The sequence below is a fragment of the Ailuropoda melanoleuca genome, chromosome 5 (genome assembly GCF_002007445.2).
Source record: "Ailuropoda melanoleuca isolate Jingjing chromosome 5, ASM200744v2, whole genome shotgun sequence".
NCBI classification, from domain to species: domain Eukaryota; kingdom Metazoa; phylum Chordata; class Mammalia; order Carnivora; family Ursidae; genus Ailuropoda; species Ailuropoda melanoleuca.
Window position 1 is genome coordinate 69,568,308 of NC_048222.1, and position 18,985 is coordinate 69,587,292.

At 41.1% G+C, this 18,985-nt stretch overlaps 1 protein-coding gene across 6 annotated transcripts in view; it reads right to left on the reverse strand.

Moving 5' to 3' along the window:
* Window positions 1-18,985, reverse strand: part of FMN1 (formin 1) — a 412,618-nt gene that overhangs the window by 41,427 nt on the left and 352,206 nt on the right. For all 6 annotated transcript variants that reach the window (XM_034661208.1, XM_034661207.1, XM_034661209.1 and 3 more), the window contains one exon: window positions 4,237-4,288. In XM_034661208.1, the coding sequence (XP_034517099.1) occupies window positions 4,237-4,288 (52 nt within the window). The remainder of the gene's footprint in view (window positions 1-4,236; window positions 4,289-18,985) is intronic.

Consider the following 18,985-nt stretch of genomic DNA (forward strand, 5'->3'; position numbering starts at 1 on the left):
AGTAGATGATCTCTAAGAAGGTCACGTTTTAAAGCTTGATATGCTACGAGAATACAAGCCACCGTTGCATTAGAAAGAGATATAACTAAAGGCAGGGCAAGGTTTGGGTGAAAAACCATCCTTGATCCCGGAAAGACGACCTCTAATCGGGTCAGGGAAGGATCCAGGTTTTCCAAAGTCGATTCTCAGGCACCGTTCTGTATCCCCTGACCTACCCGGTGGAGGATCCCGGCACACCAGACTGCCGGGGCCTCCCAAGCAGCCCTTCTTGGAGGCGTTAGCTTTGTAGCAATTTATAGCTCTGCACTTAGTCCCCCACCCCCAACCTCCACCCACCCAAAGCCTCACAAGCTCATTTGCCAGGAGCAAGAACACTTAAATAAATGGCCCCTTTTTCTAGGGTGTTGGAAACTAATCAAAGCAGGAATGGCTGGCCACGTTTACTACTCAGTGCTGTATCATCTGTTCAGACATAGCCTTTTTTTTTTTTTTTTTTTTTTTTGTGGCCATCCTGAATCCTGAGTTTCTAATGGAGCTCTCTTCAATGGCAACTGTAAAACCCTGAAGGCCCGTCACTGTTAACGGAGAATACTTTCATCTCGTTCTCGGTTATTGGGCAATATGTATCTCATAAGATTTTATCACATTTCACAGATGAACTGTTAATTGATTCCATGGCTATGATTAGGTGAGACCCAAGCTGGAGCTGCAGCTCCGAGTCCCATAAATTCTTTGTGCTTCTGTAAATAATAAATCTGTTTTTAATGCAAATTAAAACTACTGGCCAGGGAATTTTGGCTCCCAGTTATTAAAAGACTGGAAGTGCATAAGTGGAGAAAGGCAATAACTGCAGTAATCTCTGAAGGGACTCTCTTATAATTCCAAACATACATAATTTGGAAGAAAACCAGTAATGGAAGAGAGTCGCAATGTCAGGCCACCGCTAACTCGGTGGCAGTCACGACACTGATAAAACCAAATGTACGCTCAATGGCATATACTTTTATATTATTAAAATGAAACTTATATTGACTGTGGTGTGGAAATACACAAGTAGAGGGTTATGTAACCGATAGGAACAGGCCATGAATTTTTATACGGTCACGGGGCTTACAACTGGGAGAGACTTATAGGCCAACTCGTCCAATGTTCCCATTTTAGACATGAGAAAACAGAGACCTGGAAAGACTGAATGACTTTATTCGTTGGCAGAGCTGGGCCTACCACTCGGGTCCCCTGATTCTCAGTGAAATGCTTTCTCTACTCCACCCTTCGGTTGCTTGTGCTCATGGACACAGGCTTTTTTTTTTTTTTGTCCTGTTTCCACTTTAGACACAGTTGCCCCCCAGAAGCACCCCCAGCAGAGCACATCATCATTTTTCTCTTCCTTGTGGTCACCTTCAATACAGAAACATACTTTCTTGTGCATTTATACAGAAAAGAAAGTCTTTCCCTCAGTATTCAGAGGAGCAATCATTCTCCAGCAGGATATAGTGAAGGGGACAGACACTCCAGTCGCTGTGCCTCACGGAGCACCCCAGCACCCCTGGCAGTACCTGGAGTCTAGATCCTGAGACCCAGACGCTGCAAAGCCTAGCGCAGTTCACGCCATGCCAGTGTGGTTCAGCGGGTTATCACGGAGCTTCAGAAAGGCACGTCATCACCCTGGAGGCCTCACTTTTCCCAACCTACGCTGGCGTGAACCTTGCACCCTCACCACCTCTCCCCCTGGGGGTTTGTGAGGCCTTGCTTGCTAACCCTTGAGGGGGGCAGAGACTAGAGGAAATACCGAATTTCAGCAATTTTTCTCCCTGTGTGTTTTAGAAACTAAGAAAGCAAGTGAACCTCTTCAGAAGAACCAGTGCAAACAGAGTCCCAGGGGTGGCCTGGCTTTGGCACTCTGCAAGTTTGACAAAGGGAAGTTACTCAGAAAGGATGTGCCTTATTCGACTTCAGGTTATCCCTTTGTTCAAGGAGAGGCAAAAGGGCTAGAATATGAACGTACGCCTGCTTCCTAAGGCCTAGACATCTGTCCTCCTGCAAATTGGTGCTATTTAACAGCCAGGCTAATATTCTCCAATGGACAAAGGGGCCATCGTGCTTTCTGAAATTTCTGTTTGTCAGCACATAACGCCCAAATAGCTTTCAACTTTTAAAAGACTGATTTCTAATCATATATTATGTTTCGTAAAACTGCTTTCCTTCGCTCTGTTCCCTTTTTTCCCCTCTCTGCTTCAATTGCTGATCTGATTCCTATTTTTTTAATTCAGCTAAATATTTTAAAAGTACAGACAATGATGGTATCAAAGAGCCCATAGCAACATGAGCGGTTTTACTTTTACAGTGTTGAGACGCCAAAGCGGGACACGTCCCCTTACTGTTTCACAGGCATGCCTCTAGAAACTGCTTAGGAAAAGCAAACATGCTGTGGCCTCAGAGTAAATTGTTTCTCTTGAGAATAAAACAGAAGAATTTACTAAATTTCACACGAATATTGCAACACTGACCACCAACCTCCTTAAAAACTGCAAGCAAACAACTGTGGTTTCTACATTAAAGATGGGATCTAACATATTTCATGTATGACATGAAAGCTATGCTACCTTCACCACAAAGTCACGCAAAACACTGACAACCAAAATTTATGACCCCCCTCAGCATAGCTAACACACAGCAGCAGCTTCGGGCCCTCGAAGGTGGGCCCTCTTTTCCTTAAGCCAGAATCTTGGAGAAAAATTAGAAATTTGACATCCACCTCGGAAACCCAAATTTCTGTTTGGACTGACACCAAGGTGCCCTCGTGGATGGCCTCTCTGAATATGCTATTTTCTGTAACATGGACATATGCATTTTACACACGGAGGAAGGGAAAACTTACTACAGGGATGAGGCCAATCAAGGGGCACAAAAATCTAAAAACATAATCATGGGACCGCTTTGGTTTTCAAAGATGGGCATGCTTGCTTGACAATCCTGACTCAAGAACATGTCTGCACTTAAAAATGCAGGATTTGCCTCAACTTCACTTTCATCTGCATTTTAATTTGATTGGCAGTTGGAAGCAGGGCAAAATGTTGGCTCCCGTCAAAGCAGAGCCGACAACACTATCTGTAGGCTTTCAGAACTCTCGGAAATTGTGGCTAGACAGGAGGAAATGGTTTGTTTCTAGAGTCTGTTCATTTGCATTTAATGAACTCCTCTCCTCAGCATTTGTAAAGCTTGTCGTCCTTCTAGGCTATTTCCTACCCCTACCTCTCATTTAATTTTCTAGTACTTCTAGAATTGGCACCAGCAAAATGTATCTCGGTTCTCTGTGCTGAAAATGAGAACGCCTCAATATATTCTCACTCACCCTTTTAAGGGTGGAGGCACAGCCAAGCTGACTCACCTGGTCAGCTGACAAAAAAGGAAAGCTTCTATCAGGGACCAGAGCCACTGACTACTGGGTGAACTGGGTAGTTCCGTTCTGCTGTCTATTAAGAGAGAGAAGAGCAAAGCAGAGGCCTGACGTGGGTGAGGAGTAGAACAGAAGGCTTCTGAGGTCTCTTCCAATTTCTGAGGCACTTTTCATTTATAGGGGTCAGTCCCTCCTCCCCACTTGCTGCTTGTTTACTGTACCCTCTCAGATCTGAGGAAAGACATAAGTCTCTTAGGTGTTTGCAATAATGGTTTAATCTAGTTGTAACGCTAGGGAGGACCACATTGTTCCTCCTAACTTCCATCAGGTGGTTCAGGAGCAGAGAAATGGAGGAGAGGCAGATATGGTGTCATGACGTGACTCATGCCAGTCACCTCTGAACGGTTCTGTGCTCTTTGAGGAGAAATATCTCCAAGTCCTGTCATAGTGCTTTCCCTTCAGCTCCTGGTAGAATCTTATTGCCCATGGATATATAGTCTCAACTAATGGGGCCAAAAGAACAGCTAGTCAGACATCACGCTAAGTAAAATAAGCCAGTCATAAAATGAAAAATGCTGTATTGATTCTACTTATAGGAGGTATCTAAAGTAGTCAAAGTCACAGAGACAGGAAGTAGAATAATAGTTGCCAGGAGCTGGGGTGAGGGAGGAGAATGCGGGAGTTATGGTTTAATGGGTACAGAGTTCCATTTGGAGATGCGTTAGTTGAAGATAGAGACGGTGGTGATGGTTGCATAGCAATATGACTGCACTTAATAATAAGCATAAAAAGGAACAGCTAGCCAAAGAAAGGACTAAGGCCAAGTCAGAGCCACTTACCTTTTCTGTGCATTCTCCAAGTGACTTTCTTCCATTTTATGCTCCTTTTTGGCTGTGAAAGAGAAATAATTATTATTAAAACAGCATTTTCTTCCATCATATCTTTTGTGTAATCTTCTAACTTGGATCACACCCATGCGTTCTCAAAATCATTCTGAATGCAGGGGTTGGCGGCCCCTACGCATGTCCTGGAGATAGTTCTCAACTGGCTACACCTCCCACCCTTGCTTTCCTGAGAACAGCTAGAGCTAATGGTGGCCATATAATTTACTGCTCTCATGGGGACACTCTTGAGAGTGAAAGGTGATAACTAATAGCTACAACTGGACGAAAACAGAAATGGGAACAATCCTGGCCAGATTGGTCCATGTGGTCACCCCAGGCCTTTGTGAGCTTTGGCAGGTACTTGGCACTCTCTCCACCCCTCCCCACACATCAGAAATCCAGAACCATGTACAGCAGTTCTGCTCGGGTTCAATCAAATTCACTGGAACCCGTGCACACACTGTCTCTACACCCAGAGGCTCCTTTGGCAGACTGGGGGAAGCCTGTGGTCTCCTTTCTCAGAATACTGTTTTTAAATGCTTTGAAAAAAAAATAATTAAGACTATTAAGAAAATCCATGATACTGAGATACAACTCTGAATTTATAGATTAAGAAAGAGTATTCTGTAGGAACTATTTATTTAGGAGGTTTCATTTTTAGGTGGTGCTTTTACATATCATTCTCTCAAGACAATTATCATATGGTTTCACTCATTTATGGAACACAAGAAGTAGGAAGATCAGTAGGAGAAGAAAGGGATAAAGAAAGGGGGGTAGTCAGAAGGGGGAATGAAGCATGAGAGACTATGGACTCTGAGAAACAAACTGAGGGCTTCAGAGGGGAGGGGGTGGGGGAATGGGATAGACTGGTGATGGGTAGTAAGGAGGGCACGTATTGCGTGGTGCACTGGGTGTTAGACGCAACTAATGAATCATGGAACTTTACATCAGAAACCAGGGATGTACTGTATGGTGACTAACATAATAAAAAATATTATTATAAAAAAAAGAAGATAATAGTACTACATATGATAATAACTTCTTCACTTTAAAATTGCCTAGAAAAATAGGCAAGTCATAATCCATATAAGCCTTAACAGTTCTTTCATTTAAGGCTACAATGATATAAAATGAACAGGAGAAGAAAATCAGTCATATCTAATAGGGCCTATGATGTTGTGATACTTCCTGAAAGACATTAAGGATTTAAAAATACCACTATTTTATTTACTAAGCTTAGCTTTGCCGTGTACTACCTGTGTGACTGTGGTCAAGTTGCTCACGACCAACTGCACAGTTATTGACTCCTCTGTCCTATGGGAATAGCCACAGTGACTACCATCATCCAGCTGCTATCAAGACTAAATGAGATCATACACATCAAGCACTTGGCACGTAATAGATGATCAATAAATGGCATGAAAGGTATTATTAGTACCTTATCGTCAGTAACTTCAGCATATACTTCTTATTTTAATTATTTTTTTTAACAGGAGAAAAAAAAGTTTATTAAGATGTATACTGATGTATACGCAGGAGACACCCAGGGAAAAATAAGTTACTCCTGTGGCAATAACTGTAGGCCCAAAACGGAGCTGCTTCTGACCAGGCTGCCAAGTTGCAAACCAAAACTTAGGTAATTTTCCTGTCTCTGTAAATGCCCCACTTAACCAGAAACAGTATGTTTAGTCAGCTGATCCCCAAACGCCAAGCCAGCTCTGCACCTTCTCATCCCAAACGAGGCCGACCATGTCATCACTGGTTTTAAGACAATTTTATCAAGTTACTCCCCTGCTCAAAACCTTCCGAAGGCTTGTCATCACCCCTGATATAACTTCTAACACATTCACAATGTCCCATCAGGCCCTGCAGGCCTGCTCCCTGGCTACTCTGTGACATCCCTTCCTCTCTTCCTCTCTCCCATGCTCATTCCCTCCCAGTCTCTCTGCCGGCTTGCTGACGCTTGAGCACACTGAGCATGCACACTGGGGTGTGTGTGTGTGTGTGTGTGTGCGTGCGTGCGTGCGTGACTGGCTCCCTTACTGTATTCAGGTCTCAGCTCAAATATCACCCTTTCTGACTTCACTAAATAAAAGATCACCCCCTTGCTGTCCCCTCCCCCAACTCTCTCAACTTCCACGTTACCTTTTTTTCTGCCCAGCCTCTATCTACCCGGCAGACTATTTGTTTTCTCATGCATTTATTATATGACAATTGAATGTAAGCTCAAGGAGAGAAGCAATGTCATCTGGCTTCTTTTCTGCTGAGCCTTAAATACGGGAAGAGTGCCTATATTATTAAATAACTTATTTTAGCTGAAAAATGCATATATTGGACAAATGTTGCTTAAGAAGAAAGATACTAGGTTCCCTAAACGTAAAACTTGATATTTAGAATACAAACCTAGACTACACAAGAATGTCAGGCTAAAGTTGTATACTATTACCTCAAAGTCCAGTAAAGGTCAATGAACAAAAATGACTTTTTTTTTTTTTTTTTGAGAGAGGGTGAAAGTGAGAGAGATCACAGAAAAAGAGGGAGAAAGAAGCAGACTCACCGCTGAGTGGAGAGCCTGACGCAGGGCTCCATCCCAGGACCCTGAGATCATGACCTGAGCTGAAGACAGATGCCCAACCAACTGAGCCACTCAGGCGCCCCAAAAATGACTTTTTAAAAATATTAAAATGATTCTGCTTTGACAACGACACCATTTTAGGTAAAATCATAGTTATGGTCATCTTTTGCAGTATGATTTTCCCCATCTTCCTAGTAGGGGTCTCTGTGTATCAGTCTCATTCTTAGCCAGTCAGACACAGGGAAGTGACCTATGTCTCTTAGACTACCAAGTCCTCCAAAATGTGAAACAAACAAGTAGTTTGTTCTTAGCCAGTGATTCTTAATTATGTGCATGGCCAAACACAAGGAAAAATTCTTTTGAGGCCTGAGTGATCTTCCTGGAGCACCTTTGCTGTTCCCCCTCACCAGGTGGTTTCTAACTGGCTACTTCCAGGCTGTAAGTAGGCTGTAGTCAAGCTGTTGTTGCCTATGAATTCACTGATGAGAAATACCCTTTCCACGAGGAATTAAGCATTCAATAAGATTTTGGAATAGCTCTCTAAATATGGTTATCTGGGGGAAAAAAAAAAAACCAAAACAAGCATTCAAAATGTAAAAAGAGGTGTTACTAAGAGGCCCAATGCATACTGCAGAACTTCTGAGGGTTTGGGAGGAAAGGGCCTTCAGGAAAATGAGAAGAACTTAGAGATCTTAATTTTTCCTAAGAAAAGGGCCTAAGCACAGACAGAAAAGGCAGCCACTTCCATGATGTGACACGGAAGCTCTACAAGCCTAAAGTATTTCTCCCTTCAAAATGTGTGACATTTCTGACCATGTCATTATATATTTTCAGTCTTTAAAATGCTCTAAGCAAACCAAAACACTTACCTGGAAGGAAAACATTTAAAGACTGGAGTCACAAACTCAAATTCTAGTATCAGCAGCAAATAAGGAAACTGTAGGCCAAGTAGAAGAATCCTAATATTCTAAAATTCTATCCCTTGCTTCTCAATACTGGAACTGACAGGTTCAGTGTAGGGAAGCCGACAGGCAGTGGTAGGAAAATGGGAAGGTCATGCCCACGTAAGGGAGGGAAGGGACTTGCCATTGTTACCAGATCTTCCACCTTTTTCAGAGAAGCTAAGCTTTTTAAATGAATGGTCCCGAATTTTTTTCCCCCCAAATACTCTATAGGACAAAGGGAACATTCCTGTTGGCCATATCTGGTTCTGCAAGCTCTGACTTAAGCCATTAGTAGCAACTGACATAATGACGTAGGTGGGTTTGTTCTTTTGTTCCATGTGCCAGACCCTATGCTAGGTGCTTGGGATCCCCCAATGAAGAAAGCAAAGCTCCCTATAGAACTTTCATTCTAGTTGGGGAAGACAGGCAATTAAACCTGAGAGAATAAGATCCAGTGTAAGTGATTTTTGATAAGGGGTAGCAAAAACATTTCCAGAGCATGGCTGGTTGCCTATAGAACACTTTATGTGGATTACTGAATTAGGGTGCCCGGGGCAGCCATAGCATGCCATGTGGGTACTGGGCACCTAAAAGGGAGACGATGTCTAAATGGAAGATGACAAGTCTCAGGTGCAAACTGTCTTTACCCTACAGTGTTGACCAGCAGTGGCCCTGAATGCATGTGTGGGATTTACTTAGTCTTCTGTTCTACAAAGCCCCATGGACAACAGCATTTAGGTGCTTCCTTTTTAGCTTACGTTTCCTACTACATGTGTGGTGGGGGTTGGGTAGGCTTCTTAGAAGAGTGCAGTTTGCAGGGATTACCAGATACAGACACGGCACCAGGGGAGCTCGGGAAAAAACAGGCATCCCCAACCTTGCCCTTCTCTCTTCTCCTTCTGGCACAAGAGGCTGTCTCATTGTCTGCAATGAGTTAAATATAATGACTTTCCAAATCAGAGGAATAAAGTAGTTGCTTTAGATGATGGCAGCCTCACATTTTAAGATAATAAAAGCAATAAGGAAAACAAATCAGAGTACTAAAAATGAGAAGCTTCACTCCACATCAATTCTGTCTTCCAAACTTCTTTATCAAGGCTGTGGAAACACTGTGATGATGGTGAATTTCTGGAAGGCCATGGAGAAGGGTGAGTGGCAAGTTTGTTTGGTGACCTACCTACACATACTATAATTTTTCTGTCATTGGTAGAACTGTGTTGCTTTTCTTAAACTTCAACTTTCTCCTTTAAAGAACAATATTTTTCATAATTCCATGTCATGGAGAGAAAGCAACATGACTTCTTTGGAAGGCATTTTTTTTTTAAGAGTTGTTTATGTGGATTTTATTTAATGCAGCCTTTACTGATTGAAAACCATTTGCTTTTGTGTAAAGCTTTAATACCTTGGAATTTTGTTTCCTGGTTCATTTGATAGACATTGTCTCATTAGTTATCATAAAGTTAGTTATCATAAAGTCACCCCATAAGAACCAGTGTGAAACTCCTCAGTACTGTGGCCAACTTTCAAGCCCAACTCTGCACTGAAGTGTCATGGACAAGTCTCACATTTCAGTTTCCATCTCTGCAAAATGAAGATGGTAATACCTAGGTGCACTGAAATATGGAGGCTACATGAAAAGGGACCAATGCTTGCTTGAATCAGAATCTCTGCAAGTCAGACCTCTGATGGCTCCATGTCCTACTGAGACTGATGGCCGTTCAAGCTTCCAGTGGGATAGCTATTTTGACCAAGTTAAATGCGGTGTAGCATAGTGGAAAGAAGTTGGGCTTTGTGTCAGGCGGGTCTGGGTTGAATTTGTGCCCTGTCACTCATTAACTGAAAGACCTTGGGGAAGTCACTTAACTCCCCTGAGCCTTGGCCATAAAACTGGAATGATAAGATCTATCCTGCAAGGCGGTTGTGACCCTTGGAGGTACCGAACACGAGAGGTTAACATAGTGACTAATGTACCCTAGGCACTCAAAAATGGCGGCCATTTATTATTTGATTGGCTAGAAGCAAACAGTAGTAGTCATTATTCCAGCTGTCTGACTTTGGAATGAGTAATACAAAATTTCAAGCAAACGTTCCTTTCTTTCCTTTTTTTTTTTTTTAAAGATTTTATTTATTTATTCAACAGAGATAGAGACAGCCAGCGAGAGATGGAACACAAGCAGGAGGAGTGGGAGAGGAAGAAGCAGGCTCATAGCAGAAGAGCCTGATGTGGGGCCTGATCCCAGAACGCCGGGATCATGCCCTGAGCTGAAGGCAGGCGCTCAACCACTGTGCCACCCAGGCGCCCCGACGTTCCTTTCTTTCTTAAGAATGTCTACAACCACCCTCAGTAGAGGATAATTTTGCTTGTGATCATTTTGGGTCAGATCCTCACTGTTCTCCCATTTCACCCACAAAGCCGATGTCCGTATCATGTTGCCCAAGGCTCGTCTCCAGGAGGGTGTTTCCTATCTCAGACCTAAAGTCATTTTATTTGCTGTTTCAGCCCATTTCTGTCTATTTAATCCTCAGGAAAGAAAGACAGAAACTGATTTATAATTTTGCGAATTTACCTGGGAGTCAAGGGGGTAGGTGTGAGGTGCTTACGATTTTTTTTCACTTAACCGTCACTGAGTTCTCAATCTTTGACCTGGTTACTTGAACCACCTTTCACATACTAAGTGAAAGATAATGATGTTGGGGTCTACTTTAAAAAGGTAGTTTTCTGAGAGCTGATATTCTCTAACCTCTAGGGTCTATGACCTGTGACGGTTCCTTGCATGGCACAGGAAACCCGGTTCTCTGCATTGCACCTGAACTGCCAACTTAAACGGCAAACTGGACAACGCCACTGCTGTGCTTATGTGCTCATTAGCTTCGCCTCAATCCAGGATGAAGTACGCTCACGTTGCACAGTAAGCCCTTCACAACCTGGCTCCTGCTACTTCCCACAACTTGTGCCACGTTCCTGGCAGGTGGGACTTCTTGCTGTTCCTGCCACTCAACCTGTTTTTCTTGTACCTTATTTTTAGGAACGCTGCTTCTTCTGCTCTGAATTCCTCCTCCTCTCTGCCTTCTCCTTCTCAAACACCCCCATGGTAAATGTCTTTTCTTCCTTCAAAAACCAAGCTTTAAAAAGTTACGTCTTTCATGAAGACCTCCACGAGGGCCTTTCCCTCACTGCGTGGCAAGCAGCGCTTTCTGCGCAGATCCCGCAACACTGTGTTCACGTATGTGGGCCACAGTACTGACATCATTTGCTGGCAGTCTGCTTTTCCTGCTAGACTTGGTGCTTCTTGAGGGCAGCAACCAAAATCTATTTCATGATGGAATTTCAAAATCCATGTCTCTCAACTTTAATGCCTTGTAGGTACTCCACTCACTTGACAGGTGAATCAAGTGAGAGCAAGGGACCCACACCAGCAGATCACAGTCCCTGCTCACTACCTGCCCCCCACCCCGGGGGATCAGAGCCCATTTCCTGCCATGGCAATTTCTAATCTTTGTTTTCTTTTTTCAGCAACATAGAAGGGAGTCCCGTAGAATCAAACAGTGAGAGAGTACTGATTTTCATCCAGATCTTAAAAACGTAAAGTTTTTATAAATGCCACTTCCAGAAAGTATTCGGACTATGAAAAACACTTGTCCTTTAAATGTACCAAAATATTCAAGGTTTTATCCTTTAGAGGGTGGTATTCATGCATGGAAAGTGGCTGAAGAAGGATGTCACTCTTCAAAGAAAGTGGGGGTTTTGTGCCAAACATAATTAAGTCATATTTATGGATACCCATCTGGGAGGTAGTGAAGTGTGGAATGAGGGCAAGGGATAAAGGTTGGAATATCTTCCCAGTATTCTTTACACAGTCTATTACACTTTAATATGCCATGGTTTATGGACCTGACATGGTTGGTATAAACCAACAGGACGCACAGTAAAGACGCTGTTTTTATTGCAGGTCTACAAATAGAGGAGCCAGGTGATGCTAACAAGGAAACAAAGGGACCGCACTCTGCCTCACGCGCTATCCATCTGATGCCAACATGGCAGTCATTTTTCATTTCTTAGAAAATCACCCTGTCACGCACTTTCCAGGAGGAAAGAATGCTTTCACCGGCAGAGGCAACAGCACACTGACACCAGAAAGAGGGACGACTTTTTAACATGTGAGGGGGGGAAATATTCGTATGTGGAACCACTGAGTTATGGGGGGAGGGGTCTTATATTTACATTTCTCCTCCTGGTATGCTTGCCTGTGAAGGGTGCCACCCTCCTATCTAGACTTCTCGTTTTATTACGTTCTCCTGGTTGCAGTTAAATTAGAAGGAGGATCCTTTCTGGTGTGTCATAGACTTCGCATTTGCAAATGACGAGTTGGATGGTAAAGCTGAAGAGCGTAAGGGGCCATCTGCGAGAATTTTTGCGTAAATTGGTGTGAGGCTGGGTGAAGGCCTGCTATCAAGGTTCCCAGTATCCGGGTATAATTTGATTTCCAGGTCACCTAAGGCTAAAGTGGAGTAGAAAACTCAGGCTTTTGATGAAAGTACTTAGCAAAAGACATTGTATCAAAAGACTTTGAAGCTGCCTTTAGAGTCACAAAATCAAAGGAACCCAGATACAGGAGTCTTAAAAGTCATTTAATCCAACCCTTGGGCTGATGTTTGAGTCGGAGTCCTCCTGTGTTCAATCAGACTTTCCAGATCTCATCTTTTTCACCATTTTTATCTGCCATTTTCAGTTGTCTTTATAAACCGAACTGAATATTTTTTACGGGCATCAAAGAAAAAGTAAATACTGGTAACATCTAACTTGGGCACCTGGGGCTTTTCTCAGAGAGTTTCTTCATCTGAACTGCAGAATGCGGAAGGTGATTTGAACAACTATTCTCTCAGTCTCCCCCACCTAGTATGTAGAGAAGTAGCACCATTCCAGATGAATGTCAGTTCGTTACACACAAGGATGGCCTTAGGGCAACAGGGCTTGATTCTCTCATAAATGGCTGAAAACCCTGAGTCTGGATGCAGTCAAGCTTACAAGTGACTTATGATCTTATGTCATTTACATTTTTATATTTTGAAACCCAGGCATAATATTCAAATACCTCATAAAATATCTTATTGGTATAATAATTGCATTAGAAAAATCTCCCTGTCTTTACAGTGAAAAGAACTATATTTATCCCCTTTACATTCTGGGATGACTGTAGTAATTATTTGTGCAGGTGAGGAGTATAGTCTCAGAGATCACAGTATGATTCCAAGTGCTTGTCGGATTATGCCTCTGGTTCATTCTCTATAGTAAATCTTGCAAAAGTAAACATTTTATCCATTTTTGATTCTTAAAGATAATCAGACTAAGAGTGTAATTGGATTCTAAATAAAATAAATTTATCCACAGTTCACAAGTCAACCCACTGTAAAAGCTTTACAACTTTTTTCCCCTCCAATATAGTTTCCCCTTAGATGAGACTTTTGCCCCCACAGGTAAGTTTTTAACCACTCACAAGATGGACATAACATTCAATCTTTAGACTGAATGAGGAATTCTGCTCAATCTTCTGAAAGGCAACCATTTATTTAGCCGTTGATAGTCTATGATCTTCTGTCCTCTGTTTCTCTAGAGTCCAATTGAAGTCCTTCAGCTCTGTACAATTATCTGTACACAGCAATTTTTTTTGGCATCAAGATGATAAGATACAATTACTTGAGAAAATTCATCACACAATATAATCTGTAACTTAACTATCACCTAGTCCAACAATTTAATGTCATAGAAATGAGAAAGTGAACACCCAAGATGATGAAATGACTTTTTCTGATTCCAGGTCTCTTGGCTCATAATCCAGTATTTCCAATGCCCCCTGCTGCTCCCCAACAGGCTATATTTTTCTCTAGAATTCTCAAATGCTTAGGTGGTATTTTGAAGCTGCAATATACTGCACATTTTTCATAGGAGTATATACATCAGAGAGAAAAGTGCCAAGATGGAATTTCAGCTTTCATTCTAAATTTCCTGACTCTTGATGCTTTAAAGCAGACCATGGGGGTAAAATTTTAGAATGATCCAGTGAGAGGCTCATTAACATTAATGGAAGTCAGGTGGTTGCATTCTCAAACAGGGCCTGAAATTCTCCATGTTATCTCATCTTGTAGGCCCATACATACCTTTAACTTATCAGCATTAATAGAAGTGACATCTCTTTTGAAAAAATGCTTTTACTTGGAGTTATTTCTTCACAAATACTTCTAAACAAACATATAATTTTCACTTAGAGAGCATACATGACTCCCGTTTCCTGCAGTGTCTATCATGTCTCCCTGCCATCTCATTCCCAATGGGAAAGCTCATCCCTTCCACAACGCTTTAGCATTTTTTCAAGGGTCATGTAGGGATAGTGAATTCTGTAGTCTCATCATTCAGGGAAAAGACACCAAATGAATCATCATGTAGAAAGACTTAGGAATTGCAAAGAAGCTAGATTTATAAGAGCACTGTCCCCATTTTGTTTCATCAAGAACCTTGATGACATTTCAAAAACAATGCTGTTCTGAGTCCAAGGCTCTCAATAACCATTTGGGAATAAGTTGCAGGTATATTAACAATGGAAGAAGTTCTCCTTTACCAAACGACTCTGTCCTATCTTGATATTAGCACTAGCCTAAAGGTTTATAATTTCTGGAAGGCATGGACTGTGCTTTTTAAAAAAAATTGTATTCAAAATGCTTAGCATTCAAGACTACAAACTTAGAGTTTCTAAATAAGTAATTTTTTGCTTCATTGATTGATTAGAATTGACTACAAAAGCCGCTGTTAGCTTGAATTTGTAAGCAAGCTCATGAGCAATGTGGTAACAGGCTCCATGCTCACTTTTCTTTCTGATTTGAAGTAATGCTCTTCAAAAGCAAGGGTCTCTTCTTTTATTTCATAGAATTTCAGTACTTGATCTTCAAGAGATACTTCTTTAAGCACTGTATTAACAGATGGGAAAAAATGGGCACCAACCGGCTTCTTTGGGGTTCCCATAACTGCCTGTGATGACTCTCTGTTACTGAGAGCCATCACTTGATTCTTCATATCTCGACCTGTCCATCTGTATACTGGGTAAAATGAAACCTTAGAGCTGAGAACTAGCTAGAAGCAAACTAAGAAATTACACAGTGTAAGCCTCTCATGCTATGGTTTATAAGCGAGTGAACTTCAATAGTAGGGGACTGAATAAATAAATACTGGATTTTATGATACTAGGACAGTGTACTGAACTGTGATCCCTTCAGGCCACCAGTCACAGCTAATGGGATCTGAGGGCAGTCAATCCACTGGCCGATCAGTTGCTGATGAAGCAGTTTAATACAATTGGCTGGAAAAATCAGACTGATGGTCGTGGTGGCGACGATGAAGATGATGATGAACATTTGCTGAGTACTCAGTGTGTGTCAGGTAATGTGCTAAGGGATTTACACAGATCATTTAGCCTTTCCCACTCATACCAGAGTTTTACTTTGTGGACAGTAGTGAAAGCAAAGCTTCAAATCGCTCCATTACTTTCCAGCTTGGGCAAGTTGTGTCACTTGCCTAACACTGAGTTTGCTAATTTATAAATGGAGGTTATAATAGGATCTATGTTAGATAGCTGTTGTAATAATTAAATGAGATGTTCGTAAGGTGCTCAGCCATTGCACTTGGCACATTAACTCAGTAAATGCCAATTACTGCAATCATGACAACCACTACTACAACAATTCTCAGTTGTTCAGTGATGTTTGCTTGTTCAACTTTTCTTGGGCTGCCCTGAGACTGGTCTTGGGTAGTTGAGTATCCTGTTCTTCCTTTAGTGATGTGTCTATCCCTACAGTAAACTCCCTGAGACCTGAAGCAAATGCACTAGGTCTACAAAGCCCACAAATTGGGTTTTCAAAAGATATCATGGGGAAATACTGTGGCAGTTATGCGTGATAAAACTCAGAATACAGAGCAGGAAATATGGTGCGACTGAATTTATGTTAAAATGTATCACAGAAATACAATTATGTACCTATTAAAAATACCAGAAAGTAATCAACCAAAATATCACAGTTGCTATTTTTGCCTCTCTGGTTGATAGGCTTTTTGTTTTTCACATGCTTTTAATTGTTTTTTGAAAAATTAGCAGCATTTCACATAAGCAGAAAAAGAAATAACTGATGGCATTTGGAAGCACTCACTGAAAGTAAGTGACTTGCCTAAGGTCATATAAGTAGTTTGGGGGCAAAAAGAACTTGTGCCCTTACTCAGTATAGTTTTCATTACACCTCATTGTTATTCTTTACAATGATTCTGCTTAAAAACTATAAAACTCTTATATCATCTTAGTCTAGAAAATCAGAGAAGTCATACAAGGAGAAAGAAGCCTTTGAATGAGTAAGTTAAATTTAAAGGCCTAACCACCTACATTAAAGTCCCAAAGCCCTTTCTTTATGTCTTATACACCCATACACACAAATGTAAATTTTACAATTTCTATAAAGCAACCATCCCACATATTTTAATGAATTGTTCAGAAATATATACGATATGAAGAATGGTTTTAATCACATCATAAAGATGAAAACACAGATAAAAGCTGTTATGCATGGTCAGAGAGCTTAACCGATTAAGATTGACTTTAAGTAATCAAAAATGAAGAGAGGAAAAAAAAGCCATATTGATATATCAGATAAAACAATACATGGCACCCATACCTTTACAAAGGAGAGTTCCTCTTCATCTAGATTTATTTATATTAAACCACTTACATCTTTGTAGCATAAGACATTTGTTCAAAAATTGAAACTCTCCCTTTGGAAAAATCAGTATTCAGATATTGAATCACGAAAAGAAATGGACCACTAGAATGCCCGTAAGTCATCACAGAATGGCCATTGCTATCCTTAAACCAGTCTTCTTTTAGAACCCTGGGAAAGGCTAAGTGTACTTGGAAAACCAGATTTACAGGGCGACTGAAAAACTGAAAAAATTCTCACCATCCTGATAGCTGTTATTGCTTTGAATATCAAAATACTTTATCTCATTTTCTTTCTTAGGGTCAAGACTTTTTTGTGGCTGGGGATTTAAACTGGTCTGCTAGAAATGGTACCAAAGAATTACCCTAACTTCAATAGTTGTGATGCTACCAAGAATCTAGGCGCAGGGACGGTAATGATAGTTTGTTTCTCCAGAGAGATGTCCAAGAAAGAAAAGTACTGGGAGAACTGGCATTCACAAAGAAGACACTGCAGAAGATACTTCCCACATGACAGCACATTTATTTTGCTCTGCCAGTAGAAGTTATGCAGAAGGACTATTAGCACAAGTGATTGTTATCGGAGTCAGTAAAAAGAGACAAAGAAATGAGGTTTGGTTTTAAAACTGACCACACAGTGCTTCTAAGTCTGCTGGGGTAAACGTGCTGATGATGAGTTTAATAGAATTTGAGGTGGCACCCCTGGAGTCACCTTTCAACCGTAATTGTCATTCCCCTTTTATTGAATCTTTAGGATTTCCCCCCAATTTTAAAATAACTCCTCATTGTAGTACATATGGCTATCTGAGGGGAAAAAATCTAAAGAACATAACATAGTGCAGAAGGCTTTCTTATGTAATGGCCTCTGCTAATATTTTGACTCATTTCCATAAACTTGGGTGTATGTTTATAATCACAAAGCCATTTGTGCTGTTTTATATAGTTGAGATCATACTGAACATATAATCCAGTTTCTTGCTTTTTCATTTAATGCGTCAAAGCACAGGTCAACTTTTAAATGAATACCTGTAAAGACAATTTATCATTTATCATTTAATTGGTAATGACTGAAAATAATTGTTGAAAAACAAGCCTTTCTTTCAAAGTGGGTATGAAACTTATTCAAATAAAATAATTTTCTAGAAACCCAAGAAAGCATTTCAAAACAATTTTCTGACAATGTTTCTTCAGTAAGCTCTTGTAGGAGAAAAATGTTTGGTTATGAAGGACTATTAAGTTATTATCAAATACAATTAAAGCAGAGTTTTATCTTTTGATTCAACTTGGAAATAATCTGTTGCTTTACCCTTCAGTCTTCTGCTTTCTGTAGCTTAGAAATGTTTTAGATGGCCACAAGTATTAAAATCATGTCCTGCGATGCAAAATAAGCTAAAATTTCTTTGCACTATACTTAACCCTAACATATCTGTTCTGTATTTGGCAAATACAAGATAAAGAAAATACCCTTAACAGGAAAAAATATGGAGGGTCAGTATATGCTTGGAAGCAAGTGTGAGGTCTCTGAATATGTAAGACACACACACACACACCCCTCAGTAGGAAATAGATCTCCCTTAAAATCTGAGAGAGGAGGAAACGTTCAAATATTAGGCAGACTGGAGAAGTGCCACTGTCTCCTTCAGGTGAGAACTTGAAGCTAATTGTGCAAATGGCATAAAGCAGATTTCAGAACGGAGAAAGAAAAGAAAAAGAAAAAAAGAAAAGAAAAAGAAACGGAAAGAAAGAAAAGAAAAGAAAAGAAAAAGAAAAAAAGAAAAAGAAAAAGAAAAAGCAAAGCTCCTGAAACCAGAGGCTTGAAATGTTTTATTGGAGAAAAAGCACAGCATTCCCTCCTCCTGTGGGATGATAACGATGATTTATGAAGCTGAAGTCATTTCTTGTGATGGCGCTTCGGGGAGATTGGTTTCACATGATCCGCGAAGCCAGACAACGCGAGCTCAAGCACCGCCCCGCGTGTTCAAGTCGGGCTGGGATCCGCCGTCTTCAAGGGGATTCCAGAGCTCCGCGGAGGGGGAGGAGAAGCCCTTGCTTTCTGATGCAGGAACCACCTTCTCCCCTCCCACAGGCTCATTAGGTGCACGCACGGCTCTCTTAGTCTCTCTCCTTTTAAAAGTATTACTACTCCTGCATTGTAAATGCGCAGCAGGAGAGTAGCAAAGCCGAGATTAATTCCCCATGGATTCATATGGCTCGTTCTCACCCACGATGACTTGCACCTTTGCAAAGGTGCTTATGCTGCTGTTTTTATGGCTGGTCACTAACTTTATTCTGGCACATGGCTGTTGGCGCCATGACACGGAGCGAACATTTTATACCTGAATTAAAGTGGATATTTGACAGTTTCTGTCAGAAAGTTCAGAGCAAAGAATTTGTGGGACAAGATTTATTGCATATTGTATATGGGATACATCTGT